The sequence below is a fragment of the Schistocerca piceifrons genome, chromosome 1, assembly GCF_021461385.2.
Source record: "Schistocerca piceifrons isolate TAMUIC-IGC-003096 chromosome 1, iqSchPice1.1, whole genome shotgun sequence".
Taxonomy (NCBI): domain Eukaryota; kingdom Metazoa; phylum Arthropoda; class Insecta; order Orthoptera; family Acrididae; genus Schistocerca; species Schistocerca piceifrons.
This window is the reverse complement of record NC_060138.1, coordinates 861988819-862003221: the sequence shown is the minus strand read 5'-3', so window position 1 is coordinate 862003221 and position 14403 is coordinate 861988819. Positions and strand designations below refer to the sequence as shown.

Genomic DNA, 14403 nt, shown 5'->3' with positions numbered 1-14403 from the left:
TTGTTCTCACCACAGTGCATATTCTCCCATTTTAACCCAAAGACAAAATTTTAAAATTATAATCTACACCAAGGTATGTACAATCACTGTTGTACATCAGTTTATGATAAACCAACAGTGCATCAAACTATAAAATAATGGTCTCTTGTTCAAATTGCATGATGACTGTAACTTCGCTGGAGCAATACAGGGTGACTTGTAAAAATGATACATTGACCTGTGTATAGATTCTATGTTCACTGTCATGAAAGGTCAAGTGAGCCAGCTATTAGGCCAGAGGAAGACTAGACATAAAACCACCTAAGTCTGTGCCTGGTAAAGCACTGTAATGTTCAAACCATTTGTTTCATTCTGAGAACTGCTCTATTATTTTACACTGACAATTACTTTAATATCAGCTGTTTGTGCAATGTATTCCTACGTTCATAATTTGCGATGGAGTTACTTGAGTGAGGTTATATTTCTGGTTAAAAATAAAGAGTCAAACATGCACCAATCTTCTGAGCTTCCTTAATTTCTAATCATTTTACTGAATCGACCATAACAGAACGTTACCGAAATTACTTGTTACTAGTGTTGTCTTCTTATTTTAGCTGCAATTTTCTTGGCCCAATCACCAAAACAACTGTAAATTGTAAGGCATAAAAGAAAAAAAATGATGTAAAAACTTTTAAAATTTCAAATATATTTATACCATCTGAACAAAATTTTGAGTTCTATCTGAACACAATTAACATCTTAGCTGTTACTGTCTGGCAGTCACTCAAATTTTTGACAGTATTCTACATTCTAGTTTCATCACACACAGTAAGGTACACACATATACAACAATTACTATTAAATTGCATATTTTACACAGTCCACTGATGATATAAATTCTACAAAAATTTAATCTTCTGAGGGAAATAATTTAGAGGTGTGTCAGTTTTAGCTGTATTAAATATTTGGAGATCAAAGAATTGGTATTTCACCAGTGGAGAAAGAACAATCCTCAAAGAAATATGTTCATAAGTTGTTGAAAAAAGTAGAATGGAATATAGTATTGATATGAGTAATGATCACTATTCAGTGAGTACAAGAGATGCTAAACATCACAAAGGCACAAAAAATGATGAGTTCTGAAAATGGACTGCCTGAAGTTTACTTAGCAACTATGGATGCTTACTGTGTGTGTATTCCTTAACCACAGTTTTTTTATATATATGCAAAGCATACACAACGATAGGGTAACAGTTCTATGTGCACCATGTTGCTTTAAATGCATCCTTTGTTCCTTCATACAAAAATCAGGATGACTGGTACTTAAGGTTGCACATCAACATATTTTTCTTTGTACAGTCCATGTCCTCCCTTTCATCTCAGAGATTCTGGGCCCTAAAATGAGAGGAAAAAAAAATTATTACTAATGAATCATTTTTGAACTGCAGTTCACAACTTAACAATAAAGTAAACCATAACTATACACAGCACTACTGGTGCTCAACATGAGTTGGGATCCATCCAGTTTCTATAACCGTAGAATATGATAATTAAAAATAGTGAATAATACCAAACATGAAAATCTAAAAAAAAAACATATAATAGGAAAACATGTAAAACGACTTGGAGAGGCATGTACTGCCATTTAAGGAACAATACAGCTTGGCAGACTGTCATTTGTTGTGTATATCAAAAAGCGCTCTATCACAGAACGTTGTTGTTTCTTGATACGCATCTCCACTATGTAGGATGGCAATTCTTCAGTTGATGGAAGCAGACAGCACCAATCATCAATCCTCTGCAGGTCTTCCTGCATTTTGTTACAGTCTTTTGGTATTGCAGCCTTCTTATAGATAACAGCATCATCTATGAACTGCCTGAGCCTCATAGAGCTACCAATGCTCTAGTTAGGGATTATTTCATTCTTTTGCAGTTATTCAGAATTTACACACTTTTTAACTTTGTCAAGTGATTTCCCAACTACATTTTCACTGTGAAGAATTGAAAACTTTTAATTCCAATGGTAACAGCTGGTGCATGGAGTCAAGTATGCCAACCAATCAAAATCTGGAAAATCTGGGGTGCTGTGGCAGCAGAATGACTCTATCTATATAGCCGAGAAAGAAAGTTCTACATAAATCTTCTGAAAAAATGCAGTTGTCTTTTCTTTCTACATTTTTGTTGCTGAAAGCAATAACTTCCTTTTGGATCTTGTTCACAATTTAGCTACTTTCACAAAGGTTCCATAACAGAGGAAGCTGTCGTGGAATAAGATTAGTGTGTACAATCTGTTCTGTAGAACTCATATTTTACAGTATTGTCAGGAGTATGAAGTTCCGGTTACCATTGCTGGCTGGCACGCTGGGGATCACCAGTTCAAAACTAATCATGTGCATGTATTTGTTACTCAGTATTTGTCAGTTTTAGAAAGCTCCAGACTTCTTATGTTTATAATTTTTACATACTCTAGAGCATTTGATGTTTCTGTAAATAGGAGCACCCTCCATCCAGAAGGCAGTTCTGTTCTGTCTGTATTTGGTGTCAGTAATTGTGGTATAGTCAATGCCCACATGGTGGCGCCTGCAGCTGCGTGGCCACGGTCTTTACGTCATACAGCCAACGGCCAGCACACCCCGCTTATGTGCAGCTCTACACAGCTGTACAGCGCAGGCACGGGCCTCACACACTGAGTGCCTCCGCACTGTCATGGCAACCTTGGCCGGCGTCCTACCGAGAGATAATTACGTGAGGCCGCGCCGCCAATCATAACAAGACACGACAAGCGGACTCGGGTACAGTGGGCATATTCCTCCGCCACTCGCCCTATATAGCCAGCCGCATACACCGCCATGCCCGGCAGTCTCGTGTTGGGCTACCTACGTGCTACGTCGACGTCGCACTCCGGAACGACGCTACACTACGACTGTTTACCATACCGCACTTGGACTCTGCAGCCCAGTCGCTGCTCTTGATCAAGCACCAAGTTGTGTTGTTATTGTGGAACTGTTGGCAATAAACAGAATTTGGAACTCATGCCAATCGTTATTTGTTGTTTCTCCAATTACAGATACAATAGTAATAAAAATGCTTTCAGTGTCCTAAGTGTTCTACTTCACTGCAGAACCTGCACTCAGAGATCAACTCTATCCTGGTTGTGACACGACATTTGGCAAGATGCTTGGTACTGATCCTGCTACCTCTCACACTGGTAACTGATTATGTTGAAAAGGTGCATCGATCTTCAGCACCAATCTACATCATCTTTCAAATGCACCTGAGACAGAACTTTACACCGACACTAGTAGTTCTAGTCCAAATTCAGGAAGGTGACAGTGCTTCCAGAGATCTCAAAACCCAAGACATACCACTTCAGAACAAAGAATGTGTGCCTTGCAGTTGATTGGGCCATCAATCTTATTTTGCAAATTACCATCACTGTGATGCACACTGTTCTCTACGCGGGTTGAATGGCCTGAAGGAAGCTTCAGGAGTATGACATCACAGTGGCATAAAAAGTGGACGCAAACATGAGCTGACAGCTTTTAAGGGAATCCTTTGACATAACTGAGCAGTGTGGGTGAAATCTCAGTCATCACTGCTGCACTGAATGACACTCTGCTGAACAGAGTGGAGCTCCAGCATTGCTGAGAGCCACAGACGCCTTGAAGTAGGAGAAGTCGATCAAAGGAGAATTCCAATTAGTAACACTAAGAGGAGCTATGATCAATTACGATGTAAATGGTTCTCATCATCCCAGCTCTTCTACAGCTAGCTATCCTGAAAGTGCTTCCATGCCACTCCAACATGTGGTCACCTGGGATTCATGAATACTCTAAACAAAATCAGATGCACATATTACTGGACAGGTCCCTTGCAGTTTGTTAAGACTCTATGTGAGCCATCAACTTAAGCACTTGCCTTGACTACCTCCGGGACACATGATACGAAATCCAGCTGCAAAACTGCCATTCAACCAGACTGGAATCGATGTCTTGAAGTTGACAAATGGGAATCTATGGATAATAGTCTGCACTGATGGTCTCACTTTCTATGCTGTCATCAAAGCTCTATCAAATGCTGAAGCTCCAGAAATAGCAAAGTTCATTGTAGAAGGCATCATTTTGAAAGTTTTCCAGTCGAGACTAATATCAGAGGTAATTTCACATTGTTACATCACCTACACGATGATAAGTGCCTATCCTCAGCTAATGAAAGGCCTAACAGAAGGCTATTAGACGTCTGCATACACCATAGTGAAGCAAAACACTATAGGTTTTACACTGTCCTTTCTGCTCTGAAGTTGTGAGGCTGAAACGACAATGGATACACGAAGTATAAAACTGGCTCAAATATGAACTCTGAACTCCTATAAGGACAAAGACAGCTAGAATGACAAACATCAACCAGTGGGATACAGCCCAAGAGGATTTTTATGCCTGTGGGGATAATGGGACTACTGGAAAAGTTACTAAAATGGTACTTTGGGCAGTACCATTTCCTTTGTTGCTAATCAATGTCACATATGAAGTCAGGATTATGATCCATTGCCAAGCAGACAAAAGTGTAGAGATTTCATCCAAGTTCTCCATACAAAGTCCCAGAACATTAAGGTGCAAGCTGATTCTGAGGGCTTTTCTTTCAAAGAAACAGAAGACAGACTCAAAGACTGTGAATCTTAGATCTGAGACGCTACCTTCAAACATGACCTGAATGCAAGAATCCTCAAGCAAGGCCATAAAGAGGCACACTGAAAATGTCTAGATCTGGGATAGAGTACTTGGCTCCAATAAAAAATAATAAAACCCAGGTCGCTGTTTCTGCAGGAGAGGGAGCAATGCCACAAGCTGAGCTGCATGCAGTTAGGAGCAACAGTTATCACCACTAGCTGGCATGCTGCACACCACTAGTTCAAATCTGATTGTGAGCAAATATTCTTAGTGTTTGTCATTTCCAGATGGTTCTCAAAATTTCTTATGTTTGTAATGTCAGTAATGCATGTGGTTTTGGTGCCAAGTGCTGTACTTTACTGATGACCCTGTATTCAAATTTGGACTTGATTCTGGTTACAGTGTGACAATATTTATTTTAACAGAAGTACTACAGCAATAGAATCAAAATTCTGTGAAAATCTCTCCATACCTTTTGAATATTGCTCTGAGAATATTGCCACTATCACCATATCGACTTTCATTATATTGAGCAGCTGCAATCCATTTTTTTCTTACAGCTGCCCAGCGAGTTAGATGTTCTTGCAATAGCATCTCCTTTGGCACAGCAGGCTGTATGTCCTATGTCAAAAGAAAGTCAAATGTTAGGTCTGTCATAACAATGGACTTAAAATCTATATTTGTAAAATATGTCGCATCTACAGTACATACAGATGTACTTCACACATGGATATTTATTACGATACTCAATTTACTGCACATTACTGGTTATTATCATAAGCTTAAGACAATAAGCAGCTGCTGAGTCCAATCATTTATTCTATGCATCACATGAAAGTGAAACTTTCTTAAGGTGAAATAGCTTAGAACAGGAAAAGTAAAATGAAGCCAGGTTCACACACAACTAATGTGATGCCATTACTTGGGGCATTTCGTAGCGGCACTGTGAACTACCGTTTACACAGGACATCACAAATTCTACGAGTTGCACAGCTTTCAATATGGCATCAACTGAAATCATAATATGTGAGGGTATTAACATTATAGTGCAGGTTACGGCATTACAGCTGTGGTAAGAGTTAAATACGAGGAAGACAAAACGCAAATGTTGGCTCCAAAAATACATTTTGCACAGGGATAAATAAGGGGCCATTCCATATGAAATCATGCAACATAATCTTATTTTCAAATGTTTTCCTAATCAAAAACAGCAATGACACTTAGATCAAATGTTGTCAACTCTGGTGCTGGAAAAGAACTGAAGTAAGTGATTTCCAATTTAAGTTCTGATAAATATGTGCACCCAGAAAGTTTGAACAAACTGTTTAAAGTATTTCCTTTCCCCATTCATACTGCTAAGGATATATCCCACCTTGTACAGAACTGAATGAATTGTATTTTTTGTAAGTTCAATGATAGACCATTTACTGAGAACCAATCAACAATACTTCTGAATATATCTTTTATTGTTCCTCATGCTTCCACAGCTCTGCTCAGCTTGGTTATGATGCTTGCATCAGCAGCTAAGAGCACAATGTGCACTCTATCAGAATAAGATGGTAGGTCATTTATATAGTGGAAGAGGAATACACAGAATTGAATCCTGTGACATGCCAGTAGTAGTTTGTCCCGTAATTTTGAGAGCTGCAAGCGCTCCCTAGCATGGTCCTTTGCTTCCTAACAGTTAAAAATGAAGTGAACCACTTAGTCATTGAACCTCTAAAGCCATTAACTTCAACTCTCTCCAAAAGTATGTTGTGATGTCTCAGAAAGATCTGAAAAAATTGTGGTATGTGAAACCTTATAATACATTTACACACATCAAAAACAGCTTTGCATCACTCCGGTTCCCAGAACTCGAGAAGACAGACGTTGACTGTGACTGTGGATATTGTATCATAGACACAGTCCCTTTGACTGTCAGAGATGTCACTAAACCAGCCCAAGATGTAAACAACCATGCACGAGGAGCGCCTATAAGACGGAGGGGGTCCAACAGCCAATCAGTTCTAGTCATTCCACCAGGAAGGAGGTATATGGCTTGTGTTGTCTGTAGTTCAACCATGCCTAGACAGTCAATACCGCAGTCCGCATTGTTACTTTGTGCCAGGAAGAGATCTCAACAAGGGAAGTGTCCAGGCATCTCAGACTGAACCAAAGCGATGTCGTCAGACATGGAGGAGATACAGAGAGACAGGAACCGCCCAAGACTACTACTGCAGTGGATAACTGCTACCTATGGATTATGGCTTGGAGGAACCCTGACAGCAAAGTCACCATGCTGAATAACGCTGTTCGTGCAGCCACAGACGTCATGTTATGACTCAAATTGTGCACAGGCTGCATGATGCGCAACTTCACTCCCAACGTCAATGGCGAGGACCATCTTTGCTATCACGACACCATGCAGCAAGGTACAGATGGGCCTAACAACATGCCGAATGGACCGTTCAGGATTGGCATCATGTTCTCTTCACCAATGAGTGTCACGTAGGCCTTCAACCAGAGGCAATCCGGTCAGGCTTACACACAGTCCAGCAAGGAGGAGGTTCCCTGCTGTTTTGGGGTGGCATTATGTGGGACCGACATATGCCGCTGGTGGTCATGGAAGGCGCTGTAATGGCTGTATGTTACGTGAATGCCATCCTCCAACCGACAGTGCAACAGTATCGGCAGCATATTGGCGGGGCATTCATCTTCATGGACGAAAATTCGAGCCCCATTGTACACATCTTGTGAATGACTTCCTTCACAATAGCGACACCACTTGACTAGAGTGAGCAGCATGTTCTCCAGACATGAACCCTATCAACCATGTCTGGGATAGATTGAAAAGGGCTGTTTATGGACGACATGACCCACCAATCACATGCCAAATTGCCGTTGAGGAGTGGGACAATCTTGACCAACAGTGCCTTGATGAACTAGTGGATTGTATGCCACAATGAATACAGGCAAGCATCAATGCAAGAGGACGTGCTACTGGGCATTAGAGGCACCAATATGTACAGCAATCTGGACCACCATGTCTGAAGGTCTCGCTGTATGGTGGTACAACATGCAATGTGTGGTTTTCATGAGCAATAAAAAGGGCACAAATGATGTTTATGTTGACCTCTATTCCAATTTTCTGTACAGGTTCCAAAACTCTCAGAACCGAGGTGACGCAAAACTTTTTTTGATGTGTGTATTTTAATACGTTGTCAGCGAAATAGCAGGTGGCATGTCAGTGTTTCTGGAAACCAAATTGCTACCGATTCAACTGCTGGGGCTGAAAACTTGATGCCCCAGGTATATGGCATTCTCCATACATCTACGTCTATGTCTATACTCGGCAAACCACTGTGAGGTGCATGGCAGAGTTTACGTCCCATTATACTAGTTACTAGGGTTTCTTTCTGTTCCATTCACGCATGGAATGTGGGAAGAATGATAATATGAATGCCTCTGAGTGTCCAGTACTTATTCTAATCTTATCCTCACTATCCCTATGAGAGTGATACATAGGGGGTTGTAGTATATTCCTAGAGTCATCATTTGAAGCCATTTCTTGAAACGTTCTTAATACACTTTCCCAGTATAGTCTATGCCTATCTTCAAGATTCTTACAGTTCAGTTGCTTCAGTGTCTCTGTGACACTCTTCCATGGATTAAACAAACATGTGACCATTCTTGCTGCCATTCTCTGTACACGTTCAATATCCCCCGTTAGTCCTATCTGGTATGGGTCCCACACAACTGAGCAATGTTCTAGAGCTGGTCACACAAGTGATTTGTAAGCAATATCCTTTGTAGACTGATTGCACTTCCCCAGTATACTACCAATTAAGTGAAGTCTACCACCTGCCTTACCCATGACTGAACCTATGTGATCATTCCATTTCATATCCCTACAAAGTATTAAACCAATATATTTGTATGGGTTGGCTGATTCCATCAGTGACTCACTGATACGAAAGTCAAAGGATACTACGTTTTTTTCGTTTTTTGATGTGCAAAATTTTACCTTTCTGAACATTTAGAGGAAGTTGCCAATCTCTGCACCACATTGAAATATTATCAAGATCTAACTGAATATTTATGAAGCTTCTTTCAGATAGTACTTCATTATATATAATTACATCATCTGCAAAAAGCCTGATTTTACTATTAATTTTGTCTGCAAGGTCAATAATACATAATATGAATAGCCAGGGTCCCAACACATTTCCCTGGGGCACACCCAATGTTATGTAGAATGTGAGAAGCTTCTGGAATATTCTGCATCTGCTGCCATTGTTTATTGGCAGTCTAACTTCCCTTTCTACATCCAGTACTTACCAACATGCTGTGCCTTGTAAATAACCATAATATCTGTTTTTTACGCTAAGTGAAATTTCAGTCTTCTTTGTCGTCACTAGAGCTGAAGGCTGCAGGTGACAGAAGGATAGTGGAGAGTGCAAAGGGGGTGGCAATGGGTACGCGTACCACTACAAGTGGAGGTCCATACCCGGAAAAATGTCGTCACCAACCCTGCCATCCGACTGGCCAGATGCCAGACGACCATGACAGTGATTTCATGATAGTGTGTGGATGTAACTGATTCGCATTGCGGGTCATATGCTCCCTATCCACATCCACCACAAACAACTGGCAACCTTTGTGGTCCACCATAACACATGGCAGCCAAAGGATCGGCCTTAACAGCAGCTCTGGGAGGAAATTGTGGTGGGCTGCAGCAGTCCATGGCATGCAACTAAGGGTGCAACAAATCCGGGAGACCTTGCGGCTGGTGTTCACGCGAACGTTCCACCAGGCTGCACCTGTGGACCACTGTCACCTAAACAATGCATCATTATGAGGAGAAGCAGACACTGACTTCTTCATTTGGTTCTTAAAGGTACAAACAAAACAGTTCACCTCCAAGTTAGAAGCATGGTAAAACAGGGCGGTAGTCAGATGCTGGATATCATTGTGAATGCAGAAGTCTTCAAACTCCCATGACACAAACTGCCTACCATTATCGGACATGAGGATCGAGCTTCTTCAATGGCTAAAATAACGGACAATGTGCAAACAGTGGCAGTCATCGATGTGGAGGAGATCTTGGTTAAGTACAGGAAATTGAACAGTATCTCGACCAGTAACAACCATGTGCTGACCAAAAAAGGACCTGTGCAATATATGAGCGCACTGTCCCAACGGTGCCCCAGGACTGCCCAAGGAATGAACTAGCACCGTAGTACAGACTGATTTTGTGCATAGGCCCCACAGGTCTCCACCAAAAGTACTGTGTCACAATCCATCATTGGCCAGTAGACACGATGTCGCACCAACGACATAATAGAGTCATATCCATTGCAATACATACAGTACCTGGAGTATGCAAGGGCACCACACCACTGGTATGACCTTTCAACAGCACAGCTCCTCCGTGGCAAGTAGGAGGACTCTCTGGACAACATTGAGCTGATCACATTAGAGGAGAAACATATGCCATGTCCAATCCGCTCCCAAAGAGAGGCACTACAGCTGACCCATCTGGGACGCCAAAATGATTTTCCATAGAAGCAGTCAGCACCCACGGCTGTTGTGACCTCTCGTGCTGTCAACAGAAACTCCAACAATGTGTGCTGCAAGGCACCATCCATCGTGAACATGAGAGTCTCCTGCTGATTGAACTGTAGCTGCGACAGCACATCAGCATTGGCATGCTAGGCGGTGGTGTGGTAATGAATGTCTTAACAATAGTTAATGAGAAAGAGGGTCCACCATTGCCATCAGTGGCCAGTCCTATCATGCAGTTTGGAACAAAGGTCAAATAAAGAAACCAGCAGCTTGAGGTCAGTGATGAGGAGGAACGATGCTCCATATAAGAAAATGTGAAACTTTTTAACACTGAAAATAATAGCTAGCAGCTCCTTTTACAACTGTGAATAATTACGCATGGCAGCAGAAAGCATCTTCGATGCGTAAGTGATGGGCTATTTGGTGCCATCCCAGTTCTGATGGGACACGACTGCACCAATGCCATACTGGGATGTGTTACAGGCCAGGATTAAAGGATTACCCAGTGTGAAAGAAACCACACAGGGCACGGAACACAAACACTGCTTGAGAGACTGAAAAGCCACCTGAAAATCTGTAGAAAAGTTAAAGTTTAACACCCTTCTGGCGAAAAAGGAAACAGGATGACAGATGTGCATGGTCAGGGAAAAGAACTGAGCATATCTCAAAATCTTACTCAAAATAGACCGGAGCTGCACTGGCAAGCTGATGATGGCAGTGATGTCGTTGTCCATGGGAACGAGGACATCTTTGGTAGGCACATGTCCAAAAAAATGCCTCTTTGGAGAGAAAAACTGCACTTTTCCAGCTTGCAATAAAGAACATTTTCCAGGAGGTGCTGGAAAACTGATTGCAGGTTTCGTAAATGCTCCTCTACGGTAGGGCCCTTCACCCAGATGTCATCAAGGTAATTGATGCAATGGGAAATGCCCTAAATCAACTGCCCCAAATAATGTTGATAAATTCCTGGTATACATGAGACTCTGAAAATCAAGTGATTAATTCCAAAAGGTAAGTGATTAAACTGGTAAAGCCCAAACAGGGTGTTGAGGACCAAGAAAGTCCAAGAGGCTGCGTTCAGCAGTAACCATAGGCTGCACGAGTTTATGTGTGAAAAATATTGGCCCTCCAACAACTTTGCCAACACCTTTACCTTGCACACTGACCACCTGTTTAAAATCACTGGACTAGCACACGGCACTGTTGAGTTTTTGAATTACTACCAAAAGGGTAGTCAACTATCTCAATGGAGTAAGAGAGATTGAGCACTGATCCTGCCAACACTGCAACTCAGCCTTTATCTTCTTGTCGTGCATGGCAAAGGGAATGGGGCCAGCAGCTTAACAGAAACAGCCCACAGTTTTCTCCAATAGTGGGCAGTATGACCACAGTAAGGAGTCCAAATCATGATAATGTACCTCGTTAACAATTTGGAAGCCAAAAACAGAAAAAGCACAAGCCCAAACATTTTGTGCCAATGATGAATTGACCACTAACGATATAAGTCGCTGTTCCCCATTCTCATAAAGTGCGGAGACAGAGAATTCCCCCCACAAAAGAATGCACTATTTACTATAAGACACATCCAAATGTAGCACCCATTGCAACTATGGGCACTCCAAGAGCCTGCACGTATCTTAATTAATGAGGCTGACCATCACTCCCATTTCACCTGGAAATTCAACCAGCCACCTCCCCACAAATGTTAACAAAATACACTGGGATGAACGTGTGAAGGCTGCCCCATGAGCCCAGTGAAATCACAGGGTCATGCAATATCTGACTTGCACTTGGTGACTGTCACAAACAGCTGCCAAATGGCCTATGTGACAGCATACCCCATACAAGGCTTCTACATACAGTCAGTCTCGCTGAACCTGCAACAAATGACAACAGGAAGAGGACTGCTAGCTCACCAAACAAGCAGAAGAAGAATGATGCTGAGGATCTGAAAACCGCCAATAGCAGGAAGCATGATGCTGTGACTGTCGCGCATTCGCCGAGTTTGGTGTGGGTGAAGGCAGGTAGTGAAGCAAGGCCACTGTGCTGAAGTTGACAGTGTCAACACAATGTAATTTGGCGGTGGTGGGGCCACCTGAGGTTACCACTTGGGGCCATTTTCCGTGCACAGGTAACTGAGCCACCTCCCAATTACAAGAAAGGATGTCCGCTGCCGTCGCCATCAGCTCATGAGTCTCAAATCTGGGCAACATTGGCTAAAAAAGGGTCAGACAGGGTCTTAACCTCAAGATGCTAAGCAGGCTAGTGAGTCTGCATAAGAGGTAGCACATTTAGAACACAAAATGACACTTGCAAGAGAGAGCCTGCAAATCAGTGATCCAGGCTGCAAACAACTGTCCAGATCACTTGTGGGGCAGGGTTAAGTGCAACCATTCTGTCACCACACGGGTTTCATGTCCAAAATACTGTATCAGCAAGTGACAAACCTCATCAAAGGGGAGTTTCTCGACCTCAGTGTCAGGCTCAATTTTGATTACTTCTTATAAACCCACTCTGATGGACTACAGCAAGGCTGCCTTATATACTGGATCATTGATATTCCTTGCCTGGCAGTGCACCAAGAATGGGCGCAAGTAATTCTCCCACCTTTCTGTAGACTCACTGAAACCAGCAAGCAATGTCAAGGCCAATGAGGATGGAGTTACATTCAAGTTAAGCATGTTCAAACACACAGACACAATGATTTTAGAGTTTTATTATTAATATAGATCTTATTTAAATTGTGTAAAGCTCAGTTTGTGCTTCATAGTTTGTACAAAGTAGTATGAAATATTACTTCTCTCAAGGTAAAATAAAATATTACACAACATGTCAATGCTACAATAGTAATATGTACTGCAATTAACACTCACATAATCAAGAATAATATCCTCTGTACATTCCCTGGGTAACGGTGACGGTATTCGAATGTTGACTTGATAGTTCTTTTGGTCTAACTGCAGGGGTTCTGGAGGAGGCATCTTGTACATGTTGCGTACAGGATCCTTTGCATTTTGTTCCATTACATCCTCCGAAGGTGGTTCTGGCGTAGGTGTTCGCATCCTACAATGTAAATCACATCATCACTACAGCTGTCAGGGATTCTAACTTCTATTAGCTAGAAAGTTACCTGCTAAGTAGAGAGAGAAAAATCATTGCCACTCCTGCATAAATATGTTTGAACACAAACCATAAATATCATGCAAAAATTTATGTGTACTCAGTGCTCGCCAGTTATCATGCGCTAATGTACTAGGACACACTGTAAATATTGCACTAAAATTATGTCATTTCTTTTGGGAAGCAAGCCAGTAATTTCACTAAAATTATGCTATTTCCCATTGAGTGCAAGAAAGAAATCACACTAAAATTAAGAATTTCTCTTTGAAGGCATGCTGGAACACAAATAAAATGGATGAAAACATGTTCTGTTCTGTAGTGCTCTCTCCATGATGATTTGAAATCAGTGTCTACTGCTGAAATGATGGTCACCCTTGGTACACAGTGATGGGACACAGCTGCCTGTTTTTGATTGCGCGTGCTCTGATGTTATGTCATCCCTTCTAGCACTATGAGTGCTATGTTGCTCACAGCACCAGGTCAGTATTTTTCTTTGAAAGTGTTTGTGTAACATATCGTGTAAGAACAGAGTATGAGGAATTTTTGGGGAGCAGTTAACCTAACAGTGCCGTGTCCGAGTGATCAAGTACTCTTACTGGCAATTTGTTGGGTCAGGTTCAATTCTCGTTTTTACCATGATTTTTTTCATTTTATTTTATTCTTTGCCATGTTAATGATTAATTACAAAATTCAAATATATTTAAACTTAAATTTATTTATGTAAAAATAATATATCCAATTTACTCTCAATTAATACCCTTATAAGTCAAAAGGTTATAGGGCACTAAATTGTAGCACATTGGTAAAATTTTGCACAAGCCACCACTGTGTGTACTATTATGATTTTTCTACACTAAGAATGTGTTAATAGTCTGACCATGTTTATATACAAGAGCCGTTTGAAAAGTTCGTGCCAAAATAAAAACTACTAACGTGTTTGGGGGTAAACCTTTTTTATTTTTCAACATAGTCTCCTCTTAGACTTATACACTTTGTCCAACACTGTTCTAATTTGTTGATCCCTTCCGAATAATAGGAATTGTCCAAGTCTGCAAAATAGCTATTAGTTGCTGCAATCACCTCCTCCTTT

The 14403-nt window shown here is 41.4% G+C and overlaps 1 protein-coding gene across 1 annotated transcript in view; it reads right to left on the bottom strand.

Annotated features, from left to right (window-relative positions):
- Window positions 1–665: 665 nt before the first annotated feature.
- Window positions 666–14403, bottom strand: part of LOC124795192 (protein lin-37 homolog) — a 42602-nt gene continuing 28864 nt past the window's right edge. The window contains exons 4-6 of the mRNA XM_047259100.1: window positions 13067–13256; window positions 5119–5267; window positions 666–1374 (exon numbers count right to left, since the gene is read on the bottom strand). Of these exons, the coding sequence (XP_047115056.1) occupies window positions 1359–1374; window positions 5119–5267; window positions 13067–13256 (355 nt within the window). The 3' untranslated portion in view covers window positions 666–1358. The remainder of the gene's footprint in view (window positions 1375–5118; window positions 5268–13066; window positions 13257–14403) is intronic.